This window comes from Eptesicus fuscus, chromosome 4, assembly GCF_027574615.1.
Source record: "Eptesicus fuscus isolate TK198812 chromosome 4, DD_ASM_mEF_20220401, whole genome shotgun sequence".
NCBI classification, from domain to species: domain Eukaryota; kingdom Metazoa; phylum Chordata; class Mammalia; order Chiroptera; family Vespertilionidae; genus Eptesicus; species Eptesicus fuscus.
Genome location: NC_072476.1, coordinates 13995727 through 14009644, shown reverse-complemented (window position 1 = coordinate 14009644; position 13918 = coordinate 13995727). Strand labels below are relative to the sequence as shown.

General features: G+C 47.1%; 1 protein-coding gene across 8 annotated transcripts in view; it reads right to left on the bottom strand.

The window, feature by feature from the left end:
* HMOX2 (heme oxygenase 2) overlaps positions 1 to 13918 on the bottom strand; it is a 28628-nt gene that overhangs the window by 112 nt on the left and 14598 nt on the right. For 2 of the 8 annotated variants that reach the window (XR_008555775.1, XR_008555776.1), the window contains exons 1-6: positions 11467 to 11510; positions 5937 to 6062; positions 2705 to 2822; positions 1807 to 2298; positions 724 to 850; positions 423 to 635 (exon numbers count right to left, since the gene is read on the bottom strand). Coding sequence is in view for 6 of the 8 variants with exons in the window: in XM_054714681.1 (XP_054570656.1) it covers positions 508 to 635; positions 724 to 850; positions 1807 to 2298; positions 2705 to 2822; positions 5937 to 6062; positions 11467 to 11483 (1008 nt within the window). In the remaining 2 variants the exon portion in view is untranslated. Of the gene's footprint in view, positions 1 to 364; positions 636 to 723; positions 851 to 1806; positions 2299 to 2704; positions 2823 to 4058; positions 4194 to 5936; positions 6063 to 9943; positions 10121 to 11466; positions 11511 to 13543; positions 13616 to 13918 lie in introns of those variants that run through there. The other 6 variants (XM_008141635.3, XM_054714684.1, XM_054714683.1 and 3 more) reach the window with 5 other exon arrangements.

Sequence of the window (13918 nt, the reverse complement as noted above, 5' to 3'; positions counted from 1 at the left end):
GCCCAGGCAAGCCTGGCTTCTGTCTCCTCACTGCACGCCCAGGTGAACCCCCAAGTAGAGCAGGAGCATCCGGGGAGTCCCTTCCCTCCCACAGGGCTACAGCTCCTAGCCCTGGTCTGGCTGGCTGCTCCGCTCTCAGCAGGGGAAAGATACCCACCTAAATGGTGACACAGCAGGAAGGACGAAAGGAGAAAAACCTCAGGGTGAGAGGTGTGGGTGCCCAGGAGCAGAGCTGATTCCAGAGGCCCAGGCCGGTCACTGAGCTACACTGGCTGTTCCCAGTGCTACAGCCTGGGCGGCTGTAGGAAGGGGGCCTCTGCTCAGCTCAGCATCTGGCCCGCAGAGGACACTAACAGGCAGAGGCTTTAGTGTCTGGCTTTTATTGGTTGCTTTTCTCAAACCCAGCATTTTTAAAAAGTCACCTGGGGTGGTGGTTTTGTCACAGGTAGAGGTGGGAGCGGATCAGCAGTCACTCAGGAGGAGGGCGCCAACGTGGTGATGGGTGTTTCACATGTAGTACCAGGCCAAGAGGCCAGCAGCCAGAGCCACACTAGCAGCCAGAATGAACTGGAGGCTGGGCTTGCTCAGCACAGCCAGGGCTATTCCGAAGGGACAACTTCTACCCTCCAGGGCACCTGTGTGGCAGCACCAACAGGGGACATGGCATCAGTGGGAACAGACACACCTGCCCTGGGAGGGGAGCTGGGGATATACAAGACCTACCTTTGTCTTGGTTAGCAGTGTAATAGGGGCATTTACGCACATCTCCTTTCCCATTGTGCACGGGGAGCCCATCCTCCAGGATTTCTTTGGCCAGCAAGGAGCCAGCCTGGTCCAGTTCATTGAATACCTGCAGGAGCAGAGGAGCAACACCATCACTGGACTGCTTAACTCTGCTTTCAGAGAAAATCCTCTTCTGCACAGAGAGCTGGAGCAGGTAAGGTTTGCTCAGGGGTGTAAACCAGCAAAACAGCAGCTCCACTCGGGGACACTGACCTGGCACTTCTCCCTAGCACAACCTCTGGGAAGTATGGTCATACCTGTGCTGTCCAGCAGCCTATGGCTGCTGATCATAGTGTGGATCTTCCCTGGGCACTAACCACACACAACCCACGACTGAAACTATCCAAGGAACAGACGAGAGTAAAAAAAAAAAACACTCTTTGAGCCATGGTACTTCCCCACTTCTAGCTGCTGGGTATTTTCAGCAAGAAGCAATAGAAAAAGGAATACGGGAGAATAAGGCCCTAGCAGGGCTGACCCATCTTGAGTAGACCCGGGAGGCCCCTGATATCAGGTTAAAAGGCTGACAGGACTGTGGTTAGGCTGATGCTTCACTCCCCTCCAGGGCCACTTGACTGGTGCCTGGATTCTGGGGACAGAATCAGCCTCGTCAGCCTCAGCCCCATCTAAAGGGTACCTGTAAACTGAGTTATGCTCCTCGCTCTCCTTTGTTCTCTCCCTGAACTCACCAAGCAAGACTTTTCATAGCAATCCATGCTAAAAAGGAAGAACTCCATTCCTCAAAACCAGAATCCTGTGGTGAGAGGAAAGGAGACAACTCCCTTCTCCCCAAGCCCACTTCATGGTGAGGCCTCAGTTTCCAAAAACAAAACACAGAGGCCGTCTATCAAATAGAGCACAGCTATCACTGGACTCATGCCCTCTGTGGCCTATTTGGTCCCTCGAATTTCTCTCGAGCTGGGTGCAGAGCATTTGTCCTAATGCGCCAGTGTCCATCCGTTTGGACAGTTCTGATCAGCTCACACCATCAGAGGCCCCTTTCCGCCCGGCCCCAAGCAGTACCTGCATGTTGTACTCAAAGGCCCTGTTGGCCTCCTCCACAATCTTCTCTTTGGTTTTCAGGTTCAGGTCCAGGGCATTCATCCTGGCCCTGTAGAACTGTTTGAACTGTTGCGCGTTGTCCACATTCTCAAACAGGTAAAATTGGGTCCCCTCTCCCGTGCTGGGGAGTTTCAGAGCCCTCTGGGCCACCTTCTTAAGCACCTGGCCCCCCGAGAGGTCCCCCATGTAGCGAGTATAGGCATGGGCCACCAGCAGCTCCGGCTCATTCTGCCCCACATAGTGGATCCGCTCCACATACTTTCGGGTGGCCTCAGAGCACTGCACCTGCTTCTCCCAGTCCTCACCAAAGAAATACTCCATGTCCTTAATCAGTGCCTCCTTCCGATGCAGCTCCATGGGGAAGTACAAGGGAGCGAAGGCTGGATGGTCCTGGTTGCGGTCCATTTCCTCCTCGAGGGCTGAGTATGTGAAGTAAAGTGCAGTAGTGGCCAGCTGTTGAGGGTGATGGGAAGAGACCAATGGAAAGGACTGTGGGCCTTGGGTGGCAGCTCCGGAGCCCACCGCCCACTGTGTCTGAGCAGCTGAAAGCAAAGGCTTAAGCAGCAACCCCCCTTCCCATCCCCAAAGGCCCATTTTTATACAACAAATTATTTCACACTCTCAAAAAACTCATGTTTCTATAGAAATGACATGGTGAATTCTTTGGACATGGATACTTTTGCTTTCTTTACATCACTATGTTATTCCACTTAAGCCATGAAAACTATAGACTGGCATCAGAAAAGTACTAGTAGAGTGTAATAAAGGCCTTGCTTCCCCGTTGGAGCAACTCCAGGGAAACCTTTCTCATGGGACTATGGCCCCCTAACCCAAACCCATCCATGACTGAGGCACAAACCTTAAACAGCTCTTTCTTGATGTTGCCTTTCAAGAAGTCCTTGACAAACTGGGTGTTTTCTGCCCGGTCATGTGCTTCTTTGGTCCCTTCCTTCAGGAGCTCAGAGAGGTCAGCCATCCTGTAGAGCAGCGATTTTCAAACTTTTGCATTTCATGGCACACATAAACTAATTACTAAAATTCTGTAGCACAACAAAAAATATATTTGTCGATCTGACCCAAAAAATATGTATAATTTTGATTGATTTATAAAAATAATAATAGTACTTACCTACTCTTTTTGCTTCAAAGTGACTTTAAAAAAATCAGGTGCCTATCCTTCCTATATAATAAAAGGCTAATATGCAAATCAACCGAACAGTAGAATGACAGGTCACTATGACTCACACTGACCACCAGGGGGCAGATGCTCAATGCAGGAGCTGGTGGTCAGTGCTCTCCCACAGGGGAGTGCTGCTCAGCCAGAAGCCAGGCTCACAGCTGGTGAGCGCAGCAGCAGTGGCGGGAGCCTCTCCCGCCCTGTAGCAGTACTAAGGATGTCCGACTGACAGCTTAGGCCTGAGGGACCTCAGGCTGAGGCCACCCCCCACCCAACTGAGTGCATAAATGTCGTACACCAGGCCTCTAGTACTTGTATATAAGGATTTCTGTTAACCAATCCTTAATTTGTCACGTGACCAATAAAATGCATTCTCTCTCTCTCTCTCTCTCTCTCTCTCTCTCTCTCTCTCTCTCTCTCTGTGTGTGTGTGTGTGTGTGTGTGTATATATATATATATGACCTATATATTTATGGTTCAAGACAAGGCAGTCTCTGGATGGCTATTGTGTTGGCTGTTGTCATTTTTTTATTTGACAATCTAAGGGAAAAGAGGTCAGTGCCCCTGACTAAAGAGTCAGGTATTGCACGTTTTAAAAATTCTTGCAGCACACCAGTTGAAAATCACTGCTAGAGAGAGACCGGGTGTGTGTGTGTGTGTGTGTGTGTGTGTGTGTGTGTGTGTGTATACACATGTGCATGTATGTGTGTGTGAACTGGCCCTTCCCAGCTCTAGCATGTCGCTTGCTAAGCTGGTAGGCAGGGGCTGCTCAGAAACTCAACTCCAGCATAGATGCAGGGTCTTCCCAGAAAGCACAGGGCAAACAGATATAAGTCTGCTACCAAGGACTTGGGTAACATGAGGGATAACTGTAGCCTGCCTCTCAGCAGTGTCCCTGTCTCTGAACTACCCAAATGAACGATGCTTTGCTTCTGTGGCCACCTAGTACCCAAAGAAACACACCTGTGTTCCCAGCATTTGCAGACTTCTCCAGGGAATAGCCAGCCCTGGGGAATGTCTCTCCCAGAATACATACAATTGTGAAGGACTGACTGTGGATCTTCTAGTGCAACCTTGCTGCCTTCCTCTCATCTTGGACCCACAGCCTCTGCAGGATTACATGTCGCTGAGAATGGGAAAGTTGGAGCCAGGCAGGACCTGTGTGTGCTGCCTAACAAAATTACACAGGATGAAATTGTGCCGCCTGATGCCAGTTCCAGACAAGGCAGAGAATGCATGACCCTAAAGATGGTGGCACTGGGCAGGGGCTTATGTGTACACACAATCTGTCTACTCGAGTGAGAAAAACTTGGCCTCTCATGGCCCAGCCTCTGCTGGCTTTAGCAGAGTAGCAAGTATCACCCACATTCTGACAATAATTTAATATTAGCAATTATTTCAAGATATAAAAAGAACTTTGAGAGCTCGCCACATTGCTCCCCGCTCACAGCCTCTGCGCCTCGCTCCACTCCGACGTGGCAAAAATGTCCAGCCCTGCAGAGACCGAGCGGAGCATCGAGTCTCTGCTGTTTTCCAGAGGTATGCTGGAAAGCACAGTAACAGCTTCACACTCTCCAAGATGGCGTTCCTAACTTTCATAAATACGGAACTGGCTGCCTTCACAAAGAACCAGAAGGACCCTGGTGTCCTTGACTGCATGATGAAGAAATCGGACCTCAACTCTGATGGGCAGCTAGATTTCCAAGAATTTCTTAATGTTGTCAGCGGCTTGGCATTAGCTTGCCATGATACCTTTAAGCATTCCCAGAAGTTTATCTGAAGAACCCTTGGAGCTGGCCTCCAGCCCCCAACCCCTTTCCTTCAAGCTTCCCAAACATCATCATTTTCTCTCAGACCACCCACACCGAGCCCAGCGTACCTGCCACCCCATGCAGGACGCTCCTGCTGGTAGTAATAAAACATTTTTTAAAACACACAATAGCCCTAATCAGTTTGGCTCAGTGGATAGAGCGTCGGCCTGTGGACTGAAAGGTCCCAGGTTTGATTCTGGTCAAGGGCATGTACCTTGGTTGCAGGTACATCCCCAGTAGGAGGTGTGCAGGAGGCAGCTGATCGATGTTTCTCTCTCATCAATGTTTCTAACTCTCTATCCGTCTCCCTTCCTCTCTGTAAAAAAATCAGTAAAATGTATTTTAAAAAATAAAACACACAAAAAAGAACTTTGCATCCTGGCCAGTGTGCTCAGTGATTAGTGTCAGCCTGCGCACTGAAGGATCTCAGGTTCGATTCCTGGTCAAGACACACAAGACCTGATCAAGACCATGTACTTGGGTTGCAGGTTTGATCCCCAGCGCCAGTCAGGGTGCATCTGGGAGGCAACCAATCAATGTGTCTCTCTCACTTTATGTTTCTCTCTCTTCCTTCCACTCTCTCTAAAAAATCAATGGAAAAAATATCCTCGAGTTAGGATTAACCAAAAAAAGAGAGACAGAGAGAGAGAGAGAGAACTTTGCCAATGATGAGAGGATAATAATGGAGAACAGGCCCTAGTAACTTGAGGCTTAGAGGAACTGGTCCTACCCTATAAGAAAAACCCCTGGAGTTGGAGTTGTTCCCACATTCTAAGGGACTGTGGAAGATACTGGAAAAGATGCCAGCTTTGCCTCTAATTACTCTTTCTCTCTCCAGATGACAAAATGCTTAGGGTTTTAGAAGAAAAAGGACCAGCATCACCATCAAATTCTGTTACTCAGCACCCCTAGCAGTGCCTGTCCTGTCTCCTCCAGGACACACAGGGAGAGTGCTGAGCAGCCCAGGGTGCTGTCTGCTGTCTCGGCCAGGCATTTCAAGGGTCACAGCAGCAGGGCTCCTGACTATATCTGCTGCCTGCAGCACACACAGCCACGTGTGCTAGGCATGCAGGCCCTGGCTCGGCTGGTGGACCCATCCTCACCTGCTGGGGGGTTCCCTTTCCGGGGCCTTGGAGCTCTGTTTCTCTGACTCTTCTACCCCCTCGGAGGTCTCCAGTTCCATTAACATTGTTGCGAGTGTGGTTCTTGCTGCCCTTACTCCTCCGGCCCTGTGGAGACAAAGAGCAAGAGCAGGTGATGTGGAGCCCAGGGCAGTCATTTCCCCAATAACCTGCTGGCTCTGCTCTCCTCGGAGCCACCTCACCACAGAGTCACCCACACTTCTCAGGGGTGTTTTCCTTCTAAATAAAGCTCTGCCGTCACTGGGACTATATGTGAATATGGACAGAATTTTATTACGGACGGTAGATTAGGTAACAGGACTATGTTGGTGTGGACTTGTTCTTTTTTATTTTGTACTGTGATTATGTAAGAGAATGTCCTTGTTTTAGGAAGTACATACTGAGGTATTCAAAAGTAAAGGGACAGGCCATCTGCAACTTACTGTCCAATGGTTCAGAAAACGTGTGTGTGTGTGTGTGTGTATGTGTATGTGTATGTGTGTACATACATATACATACAGGGAGAGAGGGAGACATGCAAGTGAAGCAAGTGAGGCAAAATGCTTATGGTGACTGGTTAAAAGGTACACGAGAATTCTTTGTACTGTTCTTACAACTTTACTGTATGTTTAAAATTATATCAAAATTAAAAGTTACCTAAAACATAAAATAAATAATCATAGATAAATCTTAAAGGAAAAAAAAGTACAACAGCTCTGCTTTGGCAGCAAGCACATTTGTAGCCAGGCCGTCCTAAAGGCGTGGTGGCCTCGTGCAGAGGGCAGGGGAGCAGGGCACCAGACCGTTAAGCCAGGCAGTTCGGAGCAGCTCCACTTTAAAGTAGAGAAGCTCAAAAGGTACCCGACAAACTACATCAGCTACACTGAGTCACCAAGCAAGCTGACTGTCCCCAGTCTCCTCCAAACCTGCTGGGCTAAAGGAAACAACATGAGTTGGCTAGTCAGTATTTACTGCCAGGACTGGGCCTCCATCGTCAGCCAGGGAAACACGGCCCTACACCAGTGGTCGGCAAACCGTGGCTCGAGAGCCACATGCGGCTCTCTGGCCCCTTGAGTGTTCTAACACCACTTCTTCAAAATAGACTCGCCCAGGCCAAATATCGACTTCTGCGCATGGGCCACGAAGTTTCAATTGCACTGTACGTGCGCGCCCACACGTGGTATTTTGTGGAAGAGCCACACTCAAAGGGCCAAAGAGCCGCATGTGGCTCGCGAGCCGTGGTTTGCCGACCACTGCCCTACACCATCACAAGCTCATCCTCCACCCTGGAGGCCTCCGCTCTTCCAGTGCAAAGGGGCAGCCCCCTCTGGGGACGTACCAGATGAACAGCAGCAAAGATGCACAGAGCTACCAACATGGGTCAAATCAAGCCAAGGAAAGAACAGACCATTTTTCTATTTACTGAGCATTTTCTATCTACTCCACCCAGAAACAGGTGTCGAGGGGGGGAAAGAAGTGTAAGAAATGGTCCTTTTTAAAGGTTATAAAGAAGAAAATAGCCCTGGCTGGTGGTGCTCAGTGGTTGGATCGTCAGCCCACGCATGGAAGGGTCTCAGTTTTCCATTTCCGGTCAAGGGCACATACCTGGGTTGCATGTTCAATCTCCAGCCCTGGTAGGGCATATGTGCGAGAGGCAGTCGATCGGTGTGCCTCTCTCACGTTAATCTTTCTCTCTACCCTTCCCTCCCCCTTCACTCTAAGAATGGAGAAAATATCCTCAAGTGAGGATTAACAAAACAAAAAGAGAGAGAGAGAAAGAAGAAAATAAAAACCAACCTCTGTCTTATCCTACAGAGATAACGGTTGTTGGTACACATCCTTTCTGAGTTTTCTCTAGGCATATAGATACATCTTTGTTACCTTTTGGGATATTACAGTGATTTACTGAGCATGATCTTTCTGAACCTTCTCTTTCCTTTAGATTTAGCATTTATACAATGGGATTAATGACAGGAATTAAATGAGAACATGGAAGATAAGGTTTTAGCATAGCACTCAGTAAATATTAAATAGGATTGTTTGTACTTATATTTTGATTGCGGCTTACTGATGTTCTCCAAGAATGCTTAGAAAATAAATATAAAAAATTGAAATAAGCCCTAGTTGATTTGGCTCAGTGGATAGAGCATTGGCCTGCCGACCAAAGGGTCCTGGATTCGATTCCAGTCAAGGGCACGTCCCTTAGTTGCAGGCTCCTCCCTGACCCCAGCCCTAGTCAAGGCATGTGCAGCAGGTAACCAATCGATATGTTTCTCTCACATCGACGCTCTCTGTCTCTCCCTTTTTCTTCCACTTTCTCTTCAAAAATCAATGGAAACATATCCTCGGGTGAGGATTTAAAAAAATAAAAAGTAAAGTAACCCCCCCCTGCTTGATCATCCCACCGGCCATTGGCCTGGGCCTCCCTCTGCAAGGCGATCATGGGGCAGTGGCCGGGCCCCTGACCAATCACATCACACCCGCCTTGGCTGGCCTGGCACCAGTGGATGTCATAGCGTGGTCCTGGATGGTTGTCCAGATGGTCGTTCCACTGTTCGGCCATTCGGTCAATTTGCATATTACGCTTTTATTATATAGGAGGATGGCCTGAGGTCTCTAAACTTTGGTGCTGCCACTCCTCAGGAAATCTTATACGCAAGCTTCACCACTTTCATTTTAATCACTGGGTGAATGCAATCCCACAGTTCACTGAACCGACGACTATTAACTTCTTGATAAAGAGCAAGTTCTGACAAGGAGTCCTGGAAATGTGGGGACTTTGGGGACAGAGCTCTTACATCAGATTTACTAAACATACATTTGCACATCTGGGCAACAAATGACCGGAAAGCAAAACAACTGCTAACTAGTCTAAGGGCACTAGCCTCTTAGTAACCTCAAAAACTGACATTGCTCAGGAAGTCCAAGACTTCTTTGGCAGGCTTTTCTTACAGGGGAGGCAGTGCACTCATCTCTAGCATGCTCAAATATAACTGAACATTCAAAGTAGATACCAGGACAAAACCTGAAACATGGAAGAGCTCTGAGAAGATAAAGACACTTTAGTCCCATGAGAAGTGTCTGGGGTGTTTGGGCTGAAGCCTTGACTGAATTCTGAAATGGTCAGGCTAGGATTTATAAGAACAAAGCCCAGGCACTACACATCCCACAAGGCTGGCTGTAACAGAACATGCAGATGAGACTATGGTCTCCCTGAGGTACCAACAAGCAAAGATTATTCCAACTTTGGAACAATCTAAAAGTATGTGTCCTCTGAACTAAGTAGAGTCAGTCAAATTTCCTTCCACTCAGGTGCAACAATTGTCATCTGTGGTTTCAGCTTCTTTCACAAAAGATGAGTACAAATAGCATTTGGGGGTGGAGGGAGAGAGTGGGTGATTAAGACCATTCTGCTAAATTTCCGTTTTGGAGAACCTAGAAGTGCTCTCAGCTCCCAGGTGCTTTCCTCTTTACAAAACACAAACAGGCTTAATAGAACCTTAGCAATATACCTAGAGAGGCAAAAGGCCCTCAAGTTCACCCAGGAAAGGGTGATGCAGAGAAAGAGAACCAGACTAAAGTCTAACAGACTGGGGCACACCAGGCTATCACTTTTGATCAGGGATTCATTGATTATGAAGAAACTAAGATCAAGAGAATTAAGTAATATGGCCAAGGTCATTCAGAGAGTTAACAGTCAAGTTGGGACCAAACCTGAGTCCTTCTGAATGCAAGATGATGCCTCCCGTGTCCCCAGCTAACATGCATGAGGGATGAATATGATGTCACCAGACTACTAGCAACATAGAAAGCAAGGCTACATAAACTACACTGCATTTACACGTGCAGGGGACAGATTTTCTAAACCACTGAGTGTTATTTGCTTTTTTAGTATGAGAAGTGAGCTCGATTCTATTTCTGAGAAGTAAACGCTTAGCCTCCCATTTGAAAATTCAAAAGCTGTTGCTGCTTGTCCCTACAGCACTCACCTTAGCTCAGTCAGATTACACGACAACCAGAGAATATTATTCCCTGAGGAGCCTTGCTTTGGTGGACTAGCAGGGCTGGAGATGGTTGGTCCCAAAGGGGGGGGTGGGGAGGGAGGATGGCACCCACCACCACTTGGTGGCTGAATGGAAGCAAACAGACCTGCTAGACCTTGGTGGATAATGAAGCCAGAAGCTTGGGGGTATCCCTATACCAGGGGAGGTCACAATTGGGTCTGCACATCTCTATAGCACCCATTGCCATAGTAACTACAGAGAAACAGAAGATCTGGTTTCAAGAATATGAAAGCATGTCCTCCATGTGTTGAGTATTTAAAATCTCTTCAGGCCTGGCCAGTGTGGCTCAGTGATTGAGCATCGACCTATGAACCAGGAGGTCATGGTTCAATTCCTGGTCAGGACACATGCCTGGGTTGTGGGCTCAATGCCCAGTGTGGGATGTTCAGGAGGCAGCCAATAAATGATTCTCTCTCATCATTTATGTTTCTCTCTCTCCCCCCCTCTCCCCTCCTTTATAAATAAAAAATGTATTTAAAAAAATAAAAATCCTATATAATAAAAGGCTAATAGGCAAACCGACCGAATGGCGGGACAACCGGTCGCTATGACGCACACTGACCACCAGAGGGCAGACACTCAATGCAGGCGCTGCCCCCTGGTGGTGAGTGCATTCCCACAGGGGGAGTGCCACTCAGTCAGAAGCCAGACTCACAGCTGGCGAGCGCAGCCGCGGTAGCAGAAGCCTCTCAGGGGTCCCAGACTGTGAGAGGGCACAGGCCAGGCTGAGAGCCTGCCCCCTCCCCTCAGTGCACGAATGTTGTGCACCGGGCCTAGTATAAAATTAAATCTCTTCAGTACTGTCTTTCTGGGGGGGTGTTTTTAAGACTTTTTTTTTTTTTAAATCCTCACCCGAGGATATGTGTATTTTTAATTGATTTTACAGAAAGATAGGAAGGGAGAGGGGAAGAGGAAGAGGAAGAGGGAGAGGGAGAGGGGGAGGGGGAGAGAGAGGGGGGAGGGGGAGAAGGGAAGAGGGAAAAGGAAAGGGAGAGGGAGGGAGAAGGAGAGAGAGGGAGGGAGAGGGAGAGAGAGGGAGGGAGAGGGGGGAGAGAAACATCAATGCAAGAAACATCGATCAGTTGTCTCCCAATGCACCCTGACAGGGGATCAAACCTGCAACTTGGGCATGTGCCCTAACTGGGAATTGAACCCATGACCCTTTGGTTCACGGGACGATGCGCCAACCAACTGAGTCACTGACGAGGGCCTATCTTTCTGTTTATTGAAAATACATATTCTGTCTTGGAAACAGTAGTGTGATAAACAGGAAGTATTTCAACACAAAATTCTTTATTTTTTTTAAAGAAAAAGATTAAGCAAATAGCAATAGAAGAAACATTAAGTTAAAATCCCTTGATAATGCCGAAACCGGTTTGACTCAGTGGATAGAGCATCGGCCTGCTGACTGAAGGGTCCCGGGTTCGATTCCAGTCGGGGGCAGGTACCTTGGTTGCGGGCACATCCCCAGTGGGGGGTGTGCAGGAGGCGGCTGATCGATGTTTCTCTCTCATCGATGTTTCTAACTATCCCTCCCCTTCCTCTCTGTAAAAAATCAATAAAATATATTTTTTAAAATAATAATAAAATAAAATCCCTTGATAAAGGCAATCTACCAGAAATCTTCATATTTAACCGTGAAATAGTTGAAGCAACTTCATTCAAGTCATCTGTTTTCTTTTCAGCAGCCTCCTCCCTACCCTCACTCCCACCCGCTGGAGCCCAGAGCTGTCCAACTGCTTCAGTGGAGAAGAGGATGGGGAAAGAAAATTTGGTTATTTTTCAAAAATGGTATTCTTACTATTTTACCATCTACTCCAGAAGAGCAAATCAGGGTGGTTTGCTGCAAGTTCATAATGGCAAAAACCTGGAATTAACTCAAATATGCCAAAATATTTTATAAACCACTAAGTAAAATCTAGAAACCTTCCCTGGATGACTTAAATAGCAGTTAAACTGAGACAGAGTAGGTCTGTATTTATTGACCTAGGAAGATCTTTAAGACATAATGTTGAGCTAGAAAAGCAAGTTTCAGACTGGTTGATACAGGATAATACTGTTTGACAACAACAACACAAAATCAGTCCTCTGCAGGGAGCACGCCTCCATACAAAAGTTCAACACAAACTTCTCATAAGATCAGCAACTCCATAGGCCAAGGCATTGGTCAATCTAACGAGGTGGCTCCTATCTCTCACTTTGGACCCATAGGAATCTTAACATGTTTCCACTGGTCCACAAAGCGAGGTATTATTCCCAGGCTTTGTCACAATGACTGCCTAGATTCTGGTGGCCAAGCGGGTGGAGGGTACAGGTTGTGGAGAGGGAGCAAGAAACTGGTAACTGCAAGAGGCTGACCCAGCCTGCACAGGCTGTGTCTATGGCAGCAGCAGCTATTACTTTCTCAGAGTAAAAAACTCATTTTTTTTTTTTAAGTAGCAAATTAAGTACTTGTAACACTCCTCAAAACTACACTTAAAAGGCAGAAAAATAAAAGTGTCATAGTGCGCCCTGGCCGGTTTGGCTCAGTGGATAGAGCGTCGGCCTGAGGACTGAAGGGTCCCAGGTTCGATTCCGGTCAAGGGCATGTACCTTGGTTGCGGGCACATCCCCAGTAGGGGGTGTGCAAGAGGCAGCTGATCGATGTTTCTCTCTCATCGATGTTTCTAGCTCTCTATCCCTGTCCCTTCCTCTCTGTAAAAAATCAATAAAAGTGCTGAAACCGGTTTGGCTCAGTGGATAGAGCATCGGCCTGAGGACTGAAGGGTCCCAGGTTCGATTCCGGTCAGGGGCATGTACATTGGTTGCGGGCACATCCCCGGTGGGGGTTGTGCAGGAGGCAGCTGGTCGATGTTTCTCTCTCATCGATGTTTCTAGCTCTCTATCCTTCTCCCTTCCTCTCTGTAAAAAATCAATAAAATATATTTTTTTTAAAAAATCAATAAAAGTGTCATAGTGATTATTTAGCAAAATGCCCTTAAACTGTTTTTCCAGATACTCTAGCTCTTCAATGAAGCCTTTGAAGATTGAAGGGAAGAAATAACAGATCATCATGTGCGACTCTGCCTGGTCTATCTATAAAACTTCCACAGCCACACGTTTTACTTTCCTAACCAGTATGAACTTCCCAGGACACAGCTTCCCAAGCAACAGTCGCTGACAGTAACTCAGTGTCTGTATAAGTGCCATATGTGACCATTAATTTAGAATCAAGTGTAAGTCTTTGTATTTCAGTATACATCCATCTGAAAGTTTCTAGAAGATGGGTTCAATAAATGTAATGGCAGACACATGCACAAAAGTTGTTTCTGCACAGCACATGCCAATGTGCTGATCAAAGGAGTTGAAGAAGTGACTAAATTGTATGATCTCCAGAGCCAACCTGTGGTAGGCACCTAACACATGTTACTTGAACTGAGCCAGCCGAAAGAGAATCCACTGGCCATATACAGGCTAAGACGCAGCACAGGGATATGGTCAAAGCACGGGTTGTCACGCACAACCCTGGCTGGTTCTTCCACATACCACTGGTTGGCCTTGGATCAGCTACGGATCCTCTCAGAGTCTGTTTCTTCATCTGTAGGTATGGTAATAACTCTACAAGGTAGGTATGAGAATTAAATGAGATAAATTACTTATAAAACTGACATGTCATATGATCCTCATTAATACACTAAGTGTCACTTAAAGTTTAAAGTTAACAAATGTTCCCATATACTTTCAGACAAAAAAAAAAAAGTAAATGCCTTTGTCTCTATGAAAAGCCTTATAAGCAATCAAATCTATATGGGGGTCATAGACTTTGAGTTGAAGGCTCATTAGAAAGAACCTCTGTTTTCATTCTGATAAGAAAGGAAGAGAAAAACCTTGGAATTTCTAGCAAAATAAATTTTGCAAAGG